This window comes from Taudactylus pleione, unplaced genomic scaffold, assembly GCF_031769625.1.
Source record: "Taudactylus pleione unplaced genomic scaffold, aTauple2 ptg000203l, whole genome shotgun sequence".
Taxonomy (NCBI): domain Eukaryota; kingdom Metazoa; phylum Chordata; class Amphibia; order Anura; family Myobatrachidae; genus Taudactylus; species Taudactylus pleione.
In genome coordinates, this window is record NW_028284605.1 from 3,680,884 (window position 1) to 3,694,707 (window position 13,824).

The following is a 13,824-nucleotide window of genomic DNA, read 5'->3' on the forward strand; positions in this document are numbered from 1 at the left end:
GTTGGGATGTTCTCTTTAATTATGTTTATGTAATTTTTTTTTAAATCCTTTATTTTTAGACTTCTGATCTTTTTTTATTGGGATTTTTCTGTAGAACCCCCCAGCACACCCAGCCGTGCAGCCCCCCACATACAGTCTCCAGCAACACATTCACCACTTATCAGGAGCAACTGCGGATAGCCATGGAGCTCTCGGCCAAGGAACTGGAGGAAGAGCAGAAGCTGAAGCAGCAAGAAGAGGAAGAGCTGGAAAGGATCCTACAGCTCTCTTTAACTGAGAAATAACAGGACATCAACTTTACAAGACAAGAACCCGAGGAGGTCTACCCAAATTACCGAAGGACTCACTTGGGAAGGCAACGATGTAGGCCTGTGTCTAAGAAACATTCATCAGGGACAGCAATGGGTGCATAATTCTACTACACACAATGCATTGCAACATGAGCCAGCAACAGGGGTCACACCACTGTAGCCTTTTGTTGACATACTTCCCAATCTCCCAAATTTAGGAAGTGTCAAAGTAACTGATGGAATTCAACAGAACACGGACACTAGGTACAAGCTCCTAGTGGGCGGGGTCATCCTTCCATGCAGTAGTGGATAGGTTGGTTCTAATATCCTTTTTGCTGCTGGAGATAAAAGCAGGTCCCGGAGATATTCTTGGATTGCTGACTCTCCAGCAGCAAACTGGTTCATTTTCACAATATGGTAACTCCAACAGGAACGAACATCCTGTAATAGTGGCCTCCATACAGGGCTGTAGTTGGATGTAAAGAAATTGTTTGGGGATCGTGTGCGCAATATATGTTTATTCTTTAATTATCAGGGTCAGTTCTATGTTAGTGGTATCCAATAATGACAAAGAGTATAGTACATGTATCTGAATTTCTGCAACAGAAGACAGAGAGGCGCTAGTTTTCTCCTTCAACCTCCCACAAAGGACGCCACATGTTTTTGGATGATGTGCAGTTACCACAGTTTCCACAAATGGACTGAAAATTAGGGTTTCATTTCATATCAAATTTCAAATTCCATGTTTGATGTAAAATAAAATGGTAATAAAGGAGCTCCCAACTCAGAGCCTTTAATTAACAATTGTCCTTTGTTTACATCAGTGACCAATCTGTATTGCAGCTTAGGGATCTGTCATAGAAGGAATATGCAGTTTTCTTGTTGAACACCAGCAGCTGCCAATGAGAGGAACAGAGGAGGAATGGAAAATGGACTTGATTCCACACAATCCCCCATAATATCGGATGCACAACAAGCTAGCCAGTAATAAAACCCGTCTGCTTCTCTCAGATTACTGTGCCCCGTATCCAAGACATTCACAACTTTCATCTCTCTCAGTCAAATACATTCTGTCACAGTACAGGTTGAGTCTCCCATATCCAGATATTCAGAAATACGTTTTTTTTTTTACATGACTGATATAGTGAAACATTTGCTTTTTGATGGTTCAATGTACACAAACTTTGTTTAAGGAATAAAGTAATTAAAAATAAATTATAAAATTACCTTCAGGCTTTGTGTATAAGGTGTATATAAAACATAAATGAATTTCATGTATGTACACAAACTTTGTTTGAGCCACAAAATGATTGAATATATTGTATAAAATTACCTGCAGGCTGTGTGTATAAGGTGTATATAGAACATAAGTGCATTCTGTGTTTAAATTTGGGTCCCATTCTCAAGATATTTTATTATGAAATGCATATATTCCAAAATCCGGAATGTTCCGATATCCCCTGGTCCCAAGCATTTTGGATATGGGAGACTCAACCTGTATGTTCCTGTAGTGGTGATATACCTGCACACACAATTTACATACTTTAGCTTGCAGGGTTTTAAATTGTGCCTGTTTGAGGCTTTGGAACTGTTTTATTGCGTGTCACTATATTGTGTTTGAAGCTTTTCCTTACATTACATCGGAGTACACAATGGGGCTGGTGTATCAAGCAGTGAAAAGAGAGGAGTTGATTGGTTGCTATGGGTAACTTCTCCACTGGCCCACTTCTCCACTTTTTTCACTGCTTGATACAAAATCAGCCCCTTAGAAATGTACGTCTTCACAAAATGACTCCAATTAAAGTTTAGGACAAGACCCAGAGACCACTGGCTCTAAGCTGGTGCAACATGCAAGTCCTCAAGCAGAATATGCTTTTGACATGAGCCCTCTTCATCCCTTTATCTTATTCGTGTAATCTCACTCCACAAAATGAAATAAATGTTTTGCACTGTTTATTTAAATATACAGTATATCATTGGTGCACTTACTCCCTGCTTAGCCCTCACTCTGTCCAAACCTTCTCCACAACCTTTGCAAAACTCTGATCATCCACAAACACTGCCATCTTCCTTGGCAAATTGGACTCTTTTGCAAAAAGCAAGGCGCATTCATGCAGAAGAGAAGAGCTAATTTCAGTGGTGTCACAAGGGGATGTGGGTCGCACCCGGGTGTCACCCGCCGAGTGGTGACACCAAAGTGCAGACTCCCCCTCAGTGACAGGAGCTGGGTGCTGCACTGTAGGGGGAGCAGCACTCGGCTCCTGTCACAGTAAGGGAGCCAGACACGACAAGTACACTGGTCCTCGGGGGGCAGCCCACACCTCCGGTACCCCCAGAGAAACTAAACCCAGGGTTTTGTTGCGTGGCTCCGCCCCTACCCATGAGGTCACACCCCTAGTCATGAGCATGGGGCTGAGCTACCCGCACCAGGTGCATCAAAAGGAAGGGAAGCCACTGGCTAATTTATATCTTTTCACGCTTCATAAATGACCTCCATTGTATGGATCCATATATGTAATATGTTAAATTGCAAATAAAAATAAATGGTGAGGTTAGTGGTGACCTTTGATTTTGCCAAGCCAGTTCCAATATAAATAAATGTATAAACATTTTTTTCTATATACCAGTAGGGGCTTTTTGAATTATGGTAAATATAAATTTAATTGAGGCAAAATTTGTAAGGCTAAAATCACAAAGGGAAACAGCAACAGAGCCGTAACTAGACATTTTGATGCCCTGGGCCAAAAAGAGCATTGGCGCCCCCCTCATTTTTCAAAGGGACCTAATGCACCCCAAAAAATGGCCATGGCTCCATGGGGAAGGGAGGAAGCTACAAGTAAGATTGATAATAAACAGAAATTTGACAGGCCCAAACAGCGCCCCCCTGACCTGTGGTGCCTTGTGCGATGGCACTGGCCGCACTACCCTAGCTACGGCCCTGAACAGCAGTGAGGGGTGAAGGGGGGATGGGAGATGTCATAGTCCAATAACTGTATCGGAACGGCGGTGGGAAGGGACAAAGTCATGTACAGTGGTGGTTCCAGCGGCACATTGAGCAGGGAGAGTTCAGAGACTGCTGCTGCTCAGCGGCAGCATCATCCCCGAAACTTGCCCAACCTAGCACACAGCAGCATGTGCTGGGGAGGGAAGCTGCAGCAGTCTCTGCTCTTTCCTTGCCCGATGTGCCGATGCTCTGCTATATAGCAGCCAGCGGTAGTGGGCAGGGTGAACTATTACAGGGGCTGACGGCCCATCTGCTCCAGGTCACCTAGGCAAACTTCAGGAAGAGCATTTCATGAGAATGCAGCACATGCAACCAGCTTGTTAGGAGAAGTATCTTTCACACCTGGTACACACACTGATGAAACCAGGAGCATATGCTCCCTCTGCAAGTACCATGCTGATTGCAAAGATGGTAATGGGCACCCTTCTATAGCCTATCCTTGGCATGTACAAATTTTGCATAGCCAAGCAAGATACTAATACTTTACGTTAGCACGTAAGGAAGTATGCAAAGTTTGTCACTAGGGTGCTTTCCGGTGTGTTTAAGCAGGACATTTTAAAATGGCAATACTATTCAAAGAAAAACATGGCGTGTTTTGTTTTGAATAGTATTGCCGCTTTAAATTTCCTGCTTAAACACATCGGGAAGCAGATGTTTTGCAATTCGCCGCTTAGTAAATTTGCCCCTAAGCTTGAATACGCAGACATTACTACATGTGCAATAAAAAACATCCAAAAACAGAGGTTAGAAAATAACAAGATAAGTTCCAAGGATTGTCATGTCATCCAGGTAAGTTTCCAGGGGGAGATGTACTAAGTCTTGGAGAGTGATAACTGTCACTTTACAGGCTGTGTTTGAAAAATGACAGGAGCTGATTGGTTGGCACTTTATCTCTCTCCACTTTATCTCTCTCCAAAGCTTAGTACACTGATATCTAATGTTATCATGCCAATGGCAGCTGTCAAGAAAGGTCCAGTCAATACAAGGAAAAAATGTGGTTACTCTGGGCTTTGTTATCCACTATTTAAAGATACAAATGTAAGAGAACAAGTTGTTAAGAACAAACTGCCCATGTGTGGCACCCAAAATAGACACATATTTGATATGAGGATACTTTGGGCCTGATGCAGAGGTGCAGGCAATTCCAATGCAATGTTCATGTAGCTGAGCGATTACTTGCATGCGCAGAAAGTTCTTAAAGCCCCTATGACACATACATTATACAGAGTGTACGCACACAGGAAAAGCGATGGGCGTTCCTGGGAGGTGGCCTGAAGTGAACACAAACAAAGTCTGTCCCATATTCGTTTATGGGGGTGTCACCGGAGTGTCAGTGAAAGCCGCAGCTGTTCTTAGATGCAGAGCCGCAGCCACGGATGCCATGTACAGACAGAGGAACTGCACCGGCCATAGGGCTGGAACAAGTGTCATTAGTGCATGTGATGGTGCGTCAGTGGTGGCGTGTTATTATTTGGCAGGAGGAGTAAGAGGAGGGGTCAGAGAATGGATGACGGCAAGACTGAAAGGAGTGAAACTGACAGGAGAAGTGAGAGGGGTAGTTACAGAGAGGAAGATCACTGAGCCTAACAGGGTAAGGAAGTGGAATAGTTACAGAGAGGAAGATGAGTGAGACTGACAGCGGAAGGGAGTGGAATAGTTACAGAGAGGAAGATCACTCAGACTGACTCACAGGAGAAGTGAGAGGGGTAGTTACAGAGAGGAAGATCACTGAGACTGACAAGTGAGAGGGGTAGTTACAGAGAGGAAGATCACTGAGACTGACAAGTGAGAGGGGTAGTTACAGAGAGGAAGATCACTGAGACTGACAAGTGAGAGGGGTAGTTACAGAGAGGAAGATCACTCAAACTGACGGGAGAAGTGAGAGGGGTAGTTACAGAGAGGAAGATCACTGAGACTGACAAGTGAGAGGGGTAGTTACAGAGAGGAAGATCACTGAGCCTAACAGGGTAAGGGAGTGGAATAGTTACAGAGAGGAAGATTAGTAAGACTGACAGCAGAATGGAGTGGAATAGTTACATAGAGGAAGATCACTCAGACTGACGGGAGAAGAGAGGGGTAGTTACAGAGAGGAAGATCACTCAGACTGACAGGAGAAGAGAGGGGTAGTTACAGAGAGGAAGATCACTCAAACTGACGGGAGAAGTGAGAGGGGTAGTTACAGAGAGGAAGATCACTGAGACTGACAAGTGAGAGGGGTAGTTACAGAGAGGAAGATCACTGAGCCTAACAGGGTAAGGGAGTGGAATAGTTACAGAGAGGAAGATTAGTAAGACTGACAGCAGAATGGAGTGGAATAGTTACATAGAGGAAGATCACTCAGACTGACGGGAGAAGAGAGGGGTAGTTACAGAGAGGAAGATCACTCAGACTGACAGGAGAAGAGAGGGGTAGTTACAGAGAGGAAGATCACTCAGACTGACAGGAGAAGAGAGAGGGGTAGTTACAGAGAGGAAGATCACTGAGACTGACAAGTGAGAAGGGTAGTTACAGAGAGGAAGATGAGTGAGACTGACGGGAGAAGTGAGAGGGGTAGTTACAGAGAGGAAGATCACTCAGACTGACAGGAGAAGAGAGATGGGTAGTTACAGAGAGGAAGATCACTGAGATTGACAAGTGAGAGGGGTAGTTACAGAGAGGAAGATGAGTGAGACTGACAGGAGAAGTGAGAGGGGTAGTTACAGAGAGGAAGATCACTGAGCCTAACAGGGTAAGGAAGTGGAATAGTTACATAGAGGAAGATTAGTAAGACTGACAGCGGAAGGGAGTGGAGTAGTTACAGAGAGGAAGATGAGTGAGACTGACAGGAGAATGGAGTGGAATAGTTACACAGAGGAAGATCACTCAGACTGACGGGAGAAGTGAGAGGGGTAGTTACAGAGAGGAAGATCACTTAAGGTGCCCACACACATACCGATGTCCTCACGATACGATTTTATGGCCAATTTCCTCATGAACTTTCACAGGAGCTCCCTTGCCGTCGTGATCACGATTTGGAGTTAAAAATGTCCAATCTGACTAAAGATCTATCTTGCAGCCAATGCATTGTATGCCAGATTGGCTAATCTGCCCTGCAGCATGGCAGGTCAGAAGATGCGATGTACGACGAGCAGGGACGTGCATCGGCATCGTGCTCGTGAGTATAAACTCACGATTTGTACTTTTTTTACCCGATTCGTCGTCACGATTCGTTGAAATCGGCCAAATCGTGTAAAATGTCGCTATATGTGTGGGCACCTTCAGACTGACAGGAGGAGAGAGAGGGGTAGTTACAGAGAGGAAGATCACTCAGACTGACAGGAGAAGAGAGAGGGGTAGTTACAGAGAGGAAGATCACTCACTGACAGGAGAAGAGAGAGGGGTAGTTACAGAGAGGCAGATCACTTAGACTGACAGGAGAAGAGAGAGGGGTAGTTACAGAGAGGAAGATCACTCAGACTGACAGGAGAAGAGAGAGGGGTAGTTACAGAGAGGCAGATCACTCCGACTGACAGGAGAAGAGAGGGGTAGTTACAGAGAGGCAGATCACTCAGAGTGACAAGTGAGAGGGGTAGTTACAGAGAGGAAGATGAGTGAGACTGACAGGAGAAGAGGGGTAGTTACAGAGAGGCATATCACTGAGACTGACAAGTGAGAGGGGTAGTTACAGAGAGGAAGATCACTCAGACTGACTGGAGAAGAGAGAGGAGTAGTTACAGAGAGGAAGATCACTGAGACTAACAAGTGAGAGGGGTAGTTACAGAGAGGAAGATGAGTGAGACTGACAGGAGAAGTGAGAGGGGTAGTTACAGAGAGGAAGATCACTCAGACTGACAGGAGAAGAGAGATGAGTAGTTACAGAGAGGAAGATCACTGAGACTAACAAGTGAGAGGGGTAGTTACAGAGAGGAAGATCACTCAGACTGACAGGAGAAGAGAGAGGAGTAGTTACAGAGAGGAAGATCACTGAGACTAACAAGTGAGAGGGGTAGTTACAGAGAGGAAGATGAGTGAGACTTACAGGAGAAGCGAGAGGGGTAATTACAGAGAGGAAGATCACTCAGACTGATGGGAGAAGTGAGAGGGGTAGTTACAGAGAGGAAGATCACTGAGACTGACAGGAGAAGAGAGAGGGGTAGTTACAGAGAGGAAGATCACTGAGACTGACAAGTGAGAGGGGTAGTTACAGAGAGGAAGATTAGTGAGACTAACAGGAAGTAAGTGGAATAGTTACAGAGAGGAAGATTAGTAAGACTGACAGGAGAAGTCAGTGGAGTAGTTCTGAAAGGAAGATCACAGACTGTAACGATACTGAATTAGAACCTCTATACACTCCTTCCTATACCTTCTAATATCCTGCCTATACCTTCTAATATCCTGCCTATACCTTCTAAGGATGACGCTAATTTGCGTACGCAGTCATACAGTAAATAAAGACTTCAGACCTAGAATCTGTGGTACCAAAGCACAAAGTATTATTCAAGTAAAAGTACAGTCAGTTACACGCTATTGATCCAAACACAATTCGTTGCAAAGGAATTATACAGACCCAAGTACAGTATACATACGCAGCGCTTCTGGACCAGATGTTAGGCATCAGCAAGAAACCCCTCGTCAATCAGCATTCAGCACGAAGACTAAAACCCAGTGTTGGAGCACACATATTTATACCCCCCAGAAATAGACAACACAATAGAGAAGTTTGTTGCTGATACCATTGGTTCCCAAGGGGGATGCATCTGTTACAGAGCATTTAACAGGCTGATTCAAATAGACCCAACCCAGCCTCTAACAACTGGGGTCTTTGGATTCCCGCCTCATGCAACATCCTAACAGTTTGTTCATATAATATACATTTTGTTGCTTGAAGTCTCTGCGGTCTGTAAGTTGAGAATTCATGATGTGATCTCCTCACCGATGATACCGGAATACTGTGGAAAGAGTACGCATCAGTACAAAACCAAACACGGCTTGCTTATCATGTATAAAACCTTAGTTACCAAATAATCTTAATTTCACAGCATTTATACTAAATGAACAAACTTAAATCTTATACCTTCAAGCTTATGGAACCTTGTATGTGGATATGTAATGTGTGAGTATGCGGGGTTTGATATAAAGACGCTAGTTAACTTGGAGCAGATGCGTGCGCATAAAGCTAATAAACAGCGTTTTCATATAAGATATGCATTCGCTAATATGCGACTAGTTAACAGCGCAATTGTGCGTATTAATGTGTTTATGAGGAATGGTGAAAGATGCAATCGCATGGTGCTAATAGTAATATCGCCATATGAAATGTGAATTTATCTAAAATGGCACTTGGGTGGCCATTCGCAAAATGGCGTCTTGTGATCTCATTTCCAAGATGGCGTCGCTGCGATTCAATTTTAAACTGATCTTGTCTCAGCCAATTATCCAGCTTCTACAACTGACAGGCAAAAGGAGTGGAGTAGTTACAGAGAAGAAGATGAGTGAGACTGACAGCGGAAGGGAGTGGAGTAGTTACAGAGAGGAAGATGAGTGAGACTGACAGGAGAATGGAGTGGAATAGTTACAGAGAGGAACATGACTGAGACTGATAAGAGAAGGGAGTGGAGTAGTTCTGAAAGGAAGATCACTGAGACTGACAGGCAAAAGTAGTGGAGTAGTTACAGAGAGGAAGATGAGTCAGACTGACAGCGGAAGGGAGTGGAATAGTTACAGAGAAGAAGATGAGTGAAACTGAGACAGGAAAATTAAGAGAAGCAGTTAGAGTAAGGTGAATCAGACTGACAGCAAAAGGAGCAGAAGGAAAAGATGAAAGCGAGACTGCAGAAGACAATGGAGTGGTCAGACAGAGTTGAAGAGTGAGACTGACAGGAGAAGCAAGGAGCAAACAGAAAAGAGTAGAGAAGACTGTAAGAGAAAGAGGAGAAAAGAGAGACTCATAGGTGGAAGATAAAGACAGTGTAAGCAAAAGAGAGACTGACAGAAGGAGAACAAAGATGGATAATATATAGAGAGGAGAAAGCAGTCAGGAGCCTGATTCAGTAAGGATCACTTGCGAATACAGTAGCGATTACGCATGCAGTTCAACTGCCAAAGTATGCTAATCCATTGCGATCGCTATGCCGCTTAACATATGGACGCCCACTTCACCTTACACACAGCCGTAATGCTTAGCAACACAGCGAAACCACCGGTACAATCGAGTATCATTGCAGCCTCATGCACACTTGCACAAGGTCTGACCTTACTCAAAAATTGCTAACTTCAGCGCACGCTATGAGTCATGCTGCGTACGGCATCGCAGTGGCTAAGCTATGCACGCCCATGCAACGGTGTTCAAACGCACTGGCACGCCTGCGTTTCGCCGAACACCTCTTCCCGTCACCGATGAGTCTACGTAGTCACTGCAATCGTAGTCCCGATTGCAGTGGCCAGTTCGCGCACGCGCACTGCGATGCATATGCATGCACAGAATGCAACAATCAGCCGATTGCATGCGCATTAGCAACTGCGATCCTTGCTGGATCAGGCCCTCAGAGTGTGAACCGGCATCAGGAAACCTGAGAGAGATCAAAGTTAATTGATATAGTCCTAAATATAGAGCAAAGGGTATCAGAGTTATGGTGGGTACACACTGGCAGATATATTGGCCGATCAATTGATCGGTCAACATATCGGGTGCCAGTCGGCCAGCGTGTACCAGCGATATGTCTGTGAACGACATTGTTGGCTCTGCTGCACAGCCGATGCTCAATATATATGCATATATATTGGGGCATCGTGCAGTGTGTACCAGCTCTCTGTTGACGGTCAGAGGCCGTGGGAAGGGGGGCGCGACACGCCCCCCAGCCTGTGGGACCCGTGGCATATGACAGCTGATGGTAGTTCAAGTGTGTATGTAACAACCATCATCTTCAGGTATATCTGCAGATCACTCGATCTTCAGATATATCTGTTCAGTGTGCACCCAGCTTAAGACAGAGGTTCCCAAACTCAAGGCACCCTAACAATTCAGGTTTTAAGTATATCTATGCTTGACCACAGGTGACTTACAGTCCAGGTATTAAGGATATCTATGCTTGATAACAGGTGACTTAATTAGTACCTCAGTCAATTTGATTTAACCATCTGTACTCAACCATGGATATCTCTAAAACCTGAACTGTTGGGGTGCCTTGAGGACTGCATTTAGGAACCTCTGGAGTAAGAGACAAGAGGGAAAGGACTATAGAGATTCATGCAGACAGATGTGTGACAGCTATTCTAGCAACATTGATTTTGGTTGAACTTGACGTTGCTGTAATAAAGAGAAAAGTTGAAAAGGAGAGAGTGAAAAAACAAAGGGCGTAAAAGGGACACGGGCGTTTAGGGACCATGGAGAAATGAGACCAGAAGAAAAACAGCCAGGAAGATAAACTGGCCATTGCGACCTCAGGAGTGTATGCGTCACAGCCATCTTATTCAGTATATAAAAAAAAAAACAAGGGGCAAAAAACAAAATAATAATAAAAAAAAAACTTTCAGTATATGTAATATTGCAGATATTAACAAGAGAGGAATTTCAGCTGGAGGCTATTTATCAGCGACTCCAATAAGATCCCAACCCGAAAAAGAGTAAAGTGATATCTCACACTGATTCAGACCTGGCTCAACTACTGTGGATGCGCTGCCATCAGGCTGCACATGTGTAAGTATAGGCTTCAGGGGAGGGATCCGCATTCCAGAAGATAGTAAATTTAGCAGCTTCGCATCGCCCATAGAAACCTATGAGGGCTGCAGCTGCCAGTGGGAATGGAGGGATCACAGCAGGTATCAGAGAAACATAATATTTGCGGTTAAGCAGCAAATATACAATGATAAATGGGCCCCCTTAGTGCAGTCAAGCGCCAAGAAGTTTGCTTTTCGAAACTTGATAAATCGGAGAAGACCACAATCACTAAAGAATAAATAGGGACTGTGATAAGCTGCATTATTTGGCTGAACACAAGCGATATGATTCAAGCGGCTGATAATTTAGAGAAATAGGACAATTATTGAAGTACAGAGTAAAATAAGGAATAGAGGGCCTGATTCAGACGCGGTCGCAAGCGCTGAGCACTCGCAACCGGGTCGGTGGTGGCCCACAGCGCATGCGCACGACGGAGCCGTCTCCATCGTGCGCATGCGTGAGACCCGGCTAGCGGCGGGCAATCCGTCGGTCTGGGTCTCACACCAAAGGGGGCGAGCTGTCGATGTTGAGTGACAGCTCGCCCCCATTGGTGGGCGGGCTGGGGGGTTGGCTGCCCAAATGGAGGCGTTCCTATGAGAACGCCTGCCATTTGGGGGCGGCCCCACTGACATCACAAGTGATGTCAGTGTAGAGCTTCCGGCTCTGTTAGAGCCGAAATCTCTCTGCGGCATGCGATGAACGAGACCCTACCACAAGGGTCTCGTCGTAAGATCGATGGTCGTGATCATCAAGCCCAGCCCTGATTCAGAGCGAGCGCTCTGTCAGAGCGACCGGGTCTGAATCAGGCCCTGAGAGTGTATGCAGGTGAGAGAGAAGATAAGAGTAGTGACATAAAGGAGTGAAATCAGAGATGGCAACAAACCCGGACACTGGAGGGATTTTAGTGACAACTGAGAACGGACGCAAAATATTCCTATCTAAACCCTTCAGATATAAGCCTGACCAGACTAGAAGGACAGAACCAAAAACCATTACCTCACTAGATGTGGTCATCACCAAATACAGATAAGTGTTACAACTAACTGACTCACTATTACATCACAATTTGTGATAAGGATACAGTAGGTATGTAATGACCTTGAGAATTTCATCATTATATTTCTATACTATGCTCATACAAAAGCTGACAAGGAGAAATTAGAAACCATAAGTGCAATATAATTGGAAACTGAACATTGAGGGTAATTATGGAATGTTGTCTTAATTTACCACACCACTCTCAGCAATGGTTTAACACCTTTAAATATGAATATTTAATAGTCTTAAGGAAACTTACTAAATAACTAAATATTGCATGTTTTATATGTGTAGGAAATAGTACTAAATCATAATTACTGCACTAGGATGTTATTGATCTATTACAGTGTGAGGCTAATTTACAGATAATATCATTTCAATCTTGAGATTTAATAAATTAGTCTAAGCTATCTAGAGGTTTTGCACAGTGTGAAGCATTGAGCCCCATGCAATATTAGTGATATATATCACCCATCATGTTCCTGTGTACCCCAGTGTACAGAACCATATCCATAATTCCCATAATAAAAGCTATCCTGTTTCCTTGGCATCTGGCTTCACTTTGGATCTCACCCCCTCTCTCTGCATTGTGGTATGTGGCACTCTCCTTAAGGAAAAGGAGCTGAGTGTCAGTTGCGGACTAGTGGGTGATCCGCATTACTTGCATATGTGTCCAATTATTGCTTTGCTTCCCTGAAGCTGGACCCTCCCCTAGGACCAGATACAGCAGCATGACATGGTGGATGCACCTGAGGTACACATTGTTGATTTGAAGCTGGGCATTGTGTCCTCTACTGAGCACATTACCTTTATTCAGGGAAATGTAGGCTTTCTTCGTGCAGGTACGTGGAGGTAGGAGGTGTTTGAAAGTGGATATTAACTATAACATTTTCTCTTTCTATGTAAGCCTATGTTAAACTTAAAGCTACTAAAAATAAAAGATCTGTTTGACCCGGGGGGGCGGGGGGGGGGGGGACATCTTTTATCCTTTTCCCAGTTACAAGACAGATCTCACCTCCCCTGCTCACACTTTTTCATGTTCTTACAAGTCTGTCATTATATTTAACCTCTATATGACCCTTTCCCTAACACGGTCACCCAAATTCCAAAAATGTTATCTGAGAGCTTGGCTTTTAGTAGCCTCAATAAATTCAGAATATGATATTTATACTCTGACTTAATTGTGGGGTCTATTTACTAAGCAATGTTAGGAGACAGAGTGAAAAGTGATAAGAAAGTGATAAGGTGACAGCCAATCAGCTCCCAACTGTCATTTTTCAAACGCAGCCTGTGAGATGACAGTTGGGAGCTGATTGGCTGGAAGAATGTGGAGGCCCTCCTTTTTGCCGACTTTTCCATTTGGGATTCCGGTACATTGTTAAGCCCACATATACCTCTCTTGATATTGATGGTTACTATAGCCAAAATAATCATTTTAAACCATTGGATTTCCCAATCCTCTTCGACTACTGTATAAGTGAATAGAGCAGCGCCTTACTGGTGGTATTCCATCATGAAAGAAGGACGGCCACCTTTCACATAGTAAAATGAGTGGTAACATATCACAAAAAATGGGGTACTGATACTGAAAAATTACCGTCCCAAACGCAGGCATCTATATGGAATATATTTGAGAACACGGAGTGGTATATGTTACACCAACTCACATAACAACCATGAACCCCACCTTTATTTAACATTTATTTGCAAATCTTTGAAGCAGTTGCTCTTGAAGGGAGGTGCCACTCCCTGCACCACCTCAGGTGCCCTTTCCCTCTCTCTCTCTCACCTTGGCT

General features: G+C 44.3%; 1 protein-coding gene across 4 annotated transcripts in view; it reads left to right on the forward strand.

Annotated features, from left to right (window-relative positions):
* The window catches only part of ANKRD13B (ankyrin repeat domain 13B), a 249,230-nt gene extending 247,825 nt beyond the window's left edge, over positions 1 to 1,405 (forward strand). For 2 of the 4 annotated variants that reach the window (XM_088477768.1, XM_088477769.1), the window contains exon 15: positions 95 to 1,405. In XM_088477768.1, the coding sequence (XP_088333894.1) occupies positions 95 to 284 (190 nt within the window). In that variant the 3' untranslated portion in view covers positions 285 to 1,405. The remainder of the gene's footprint in view (positions 1 to 94) is intronic. The other 2 variants (XM_088477771.1, XM_088477770.1) reach the window with 2 other exon arrangements.
* Positions 1,406 to 13,824: the final 12,419 nt, after the last annotated feature.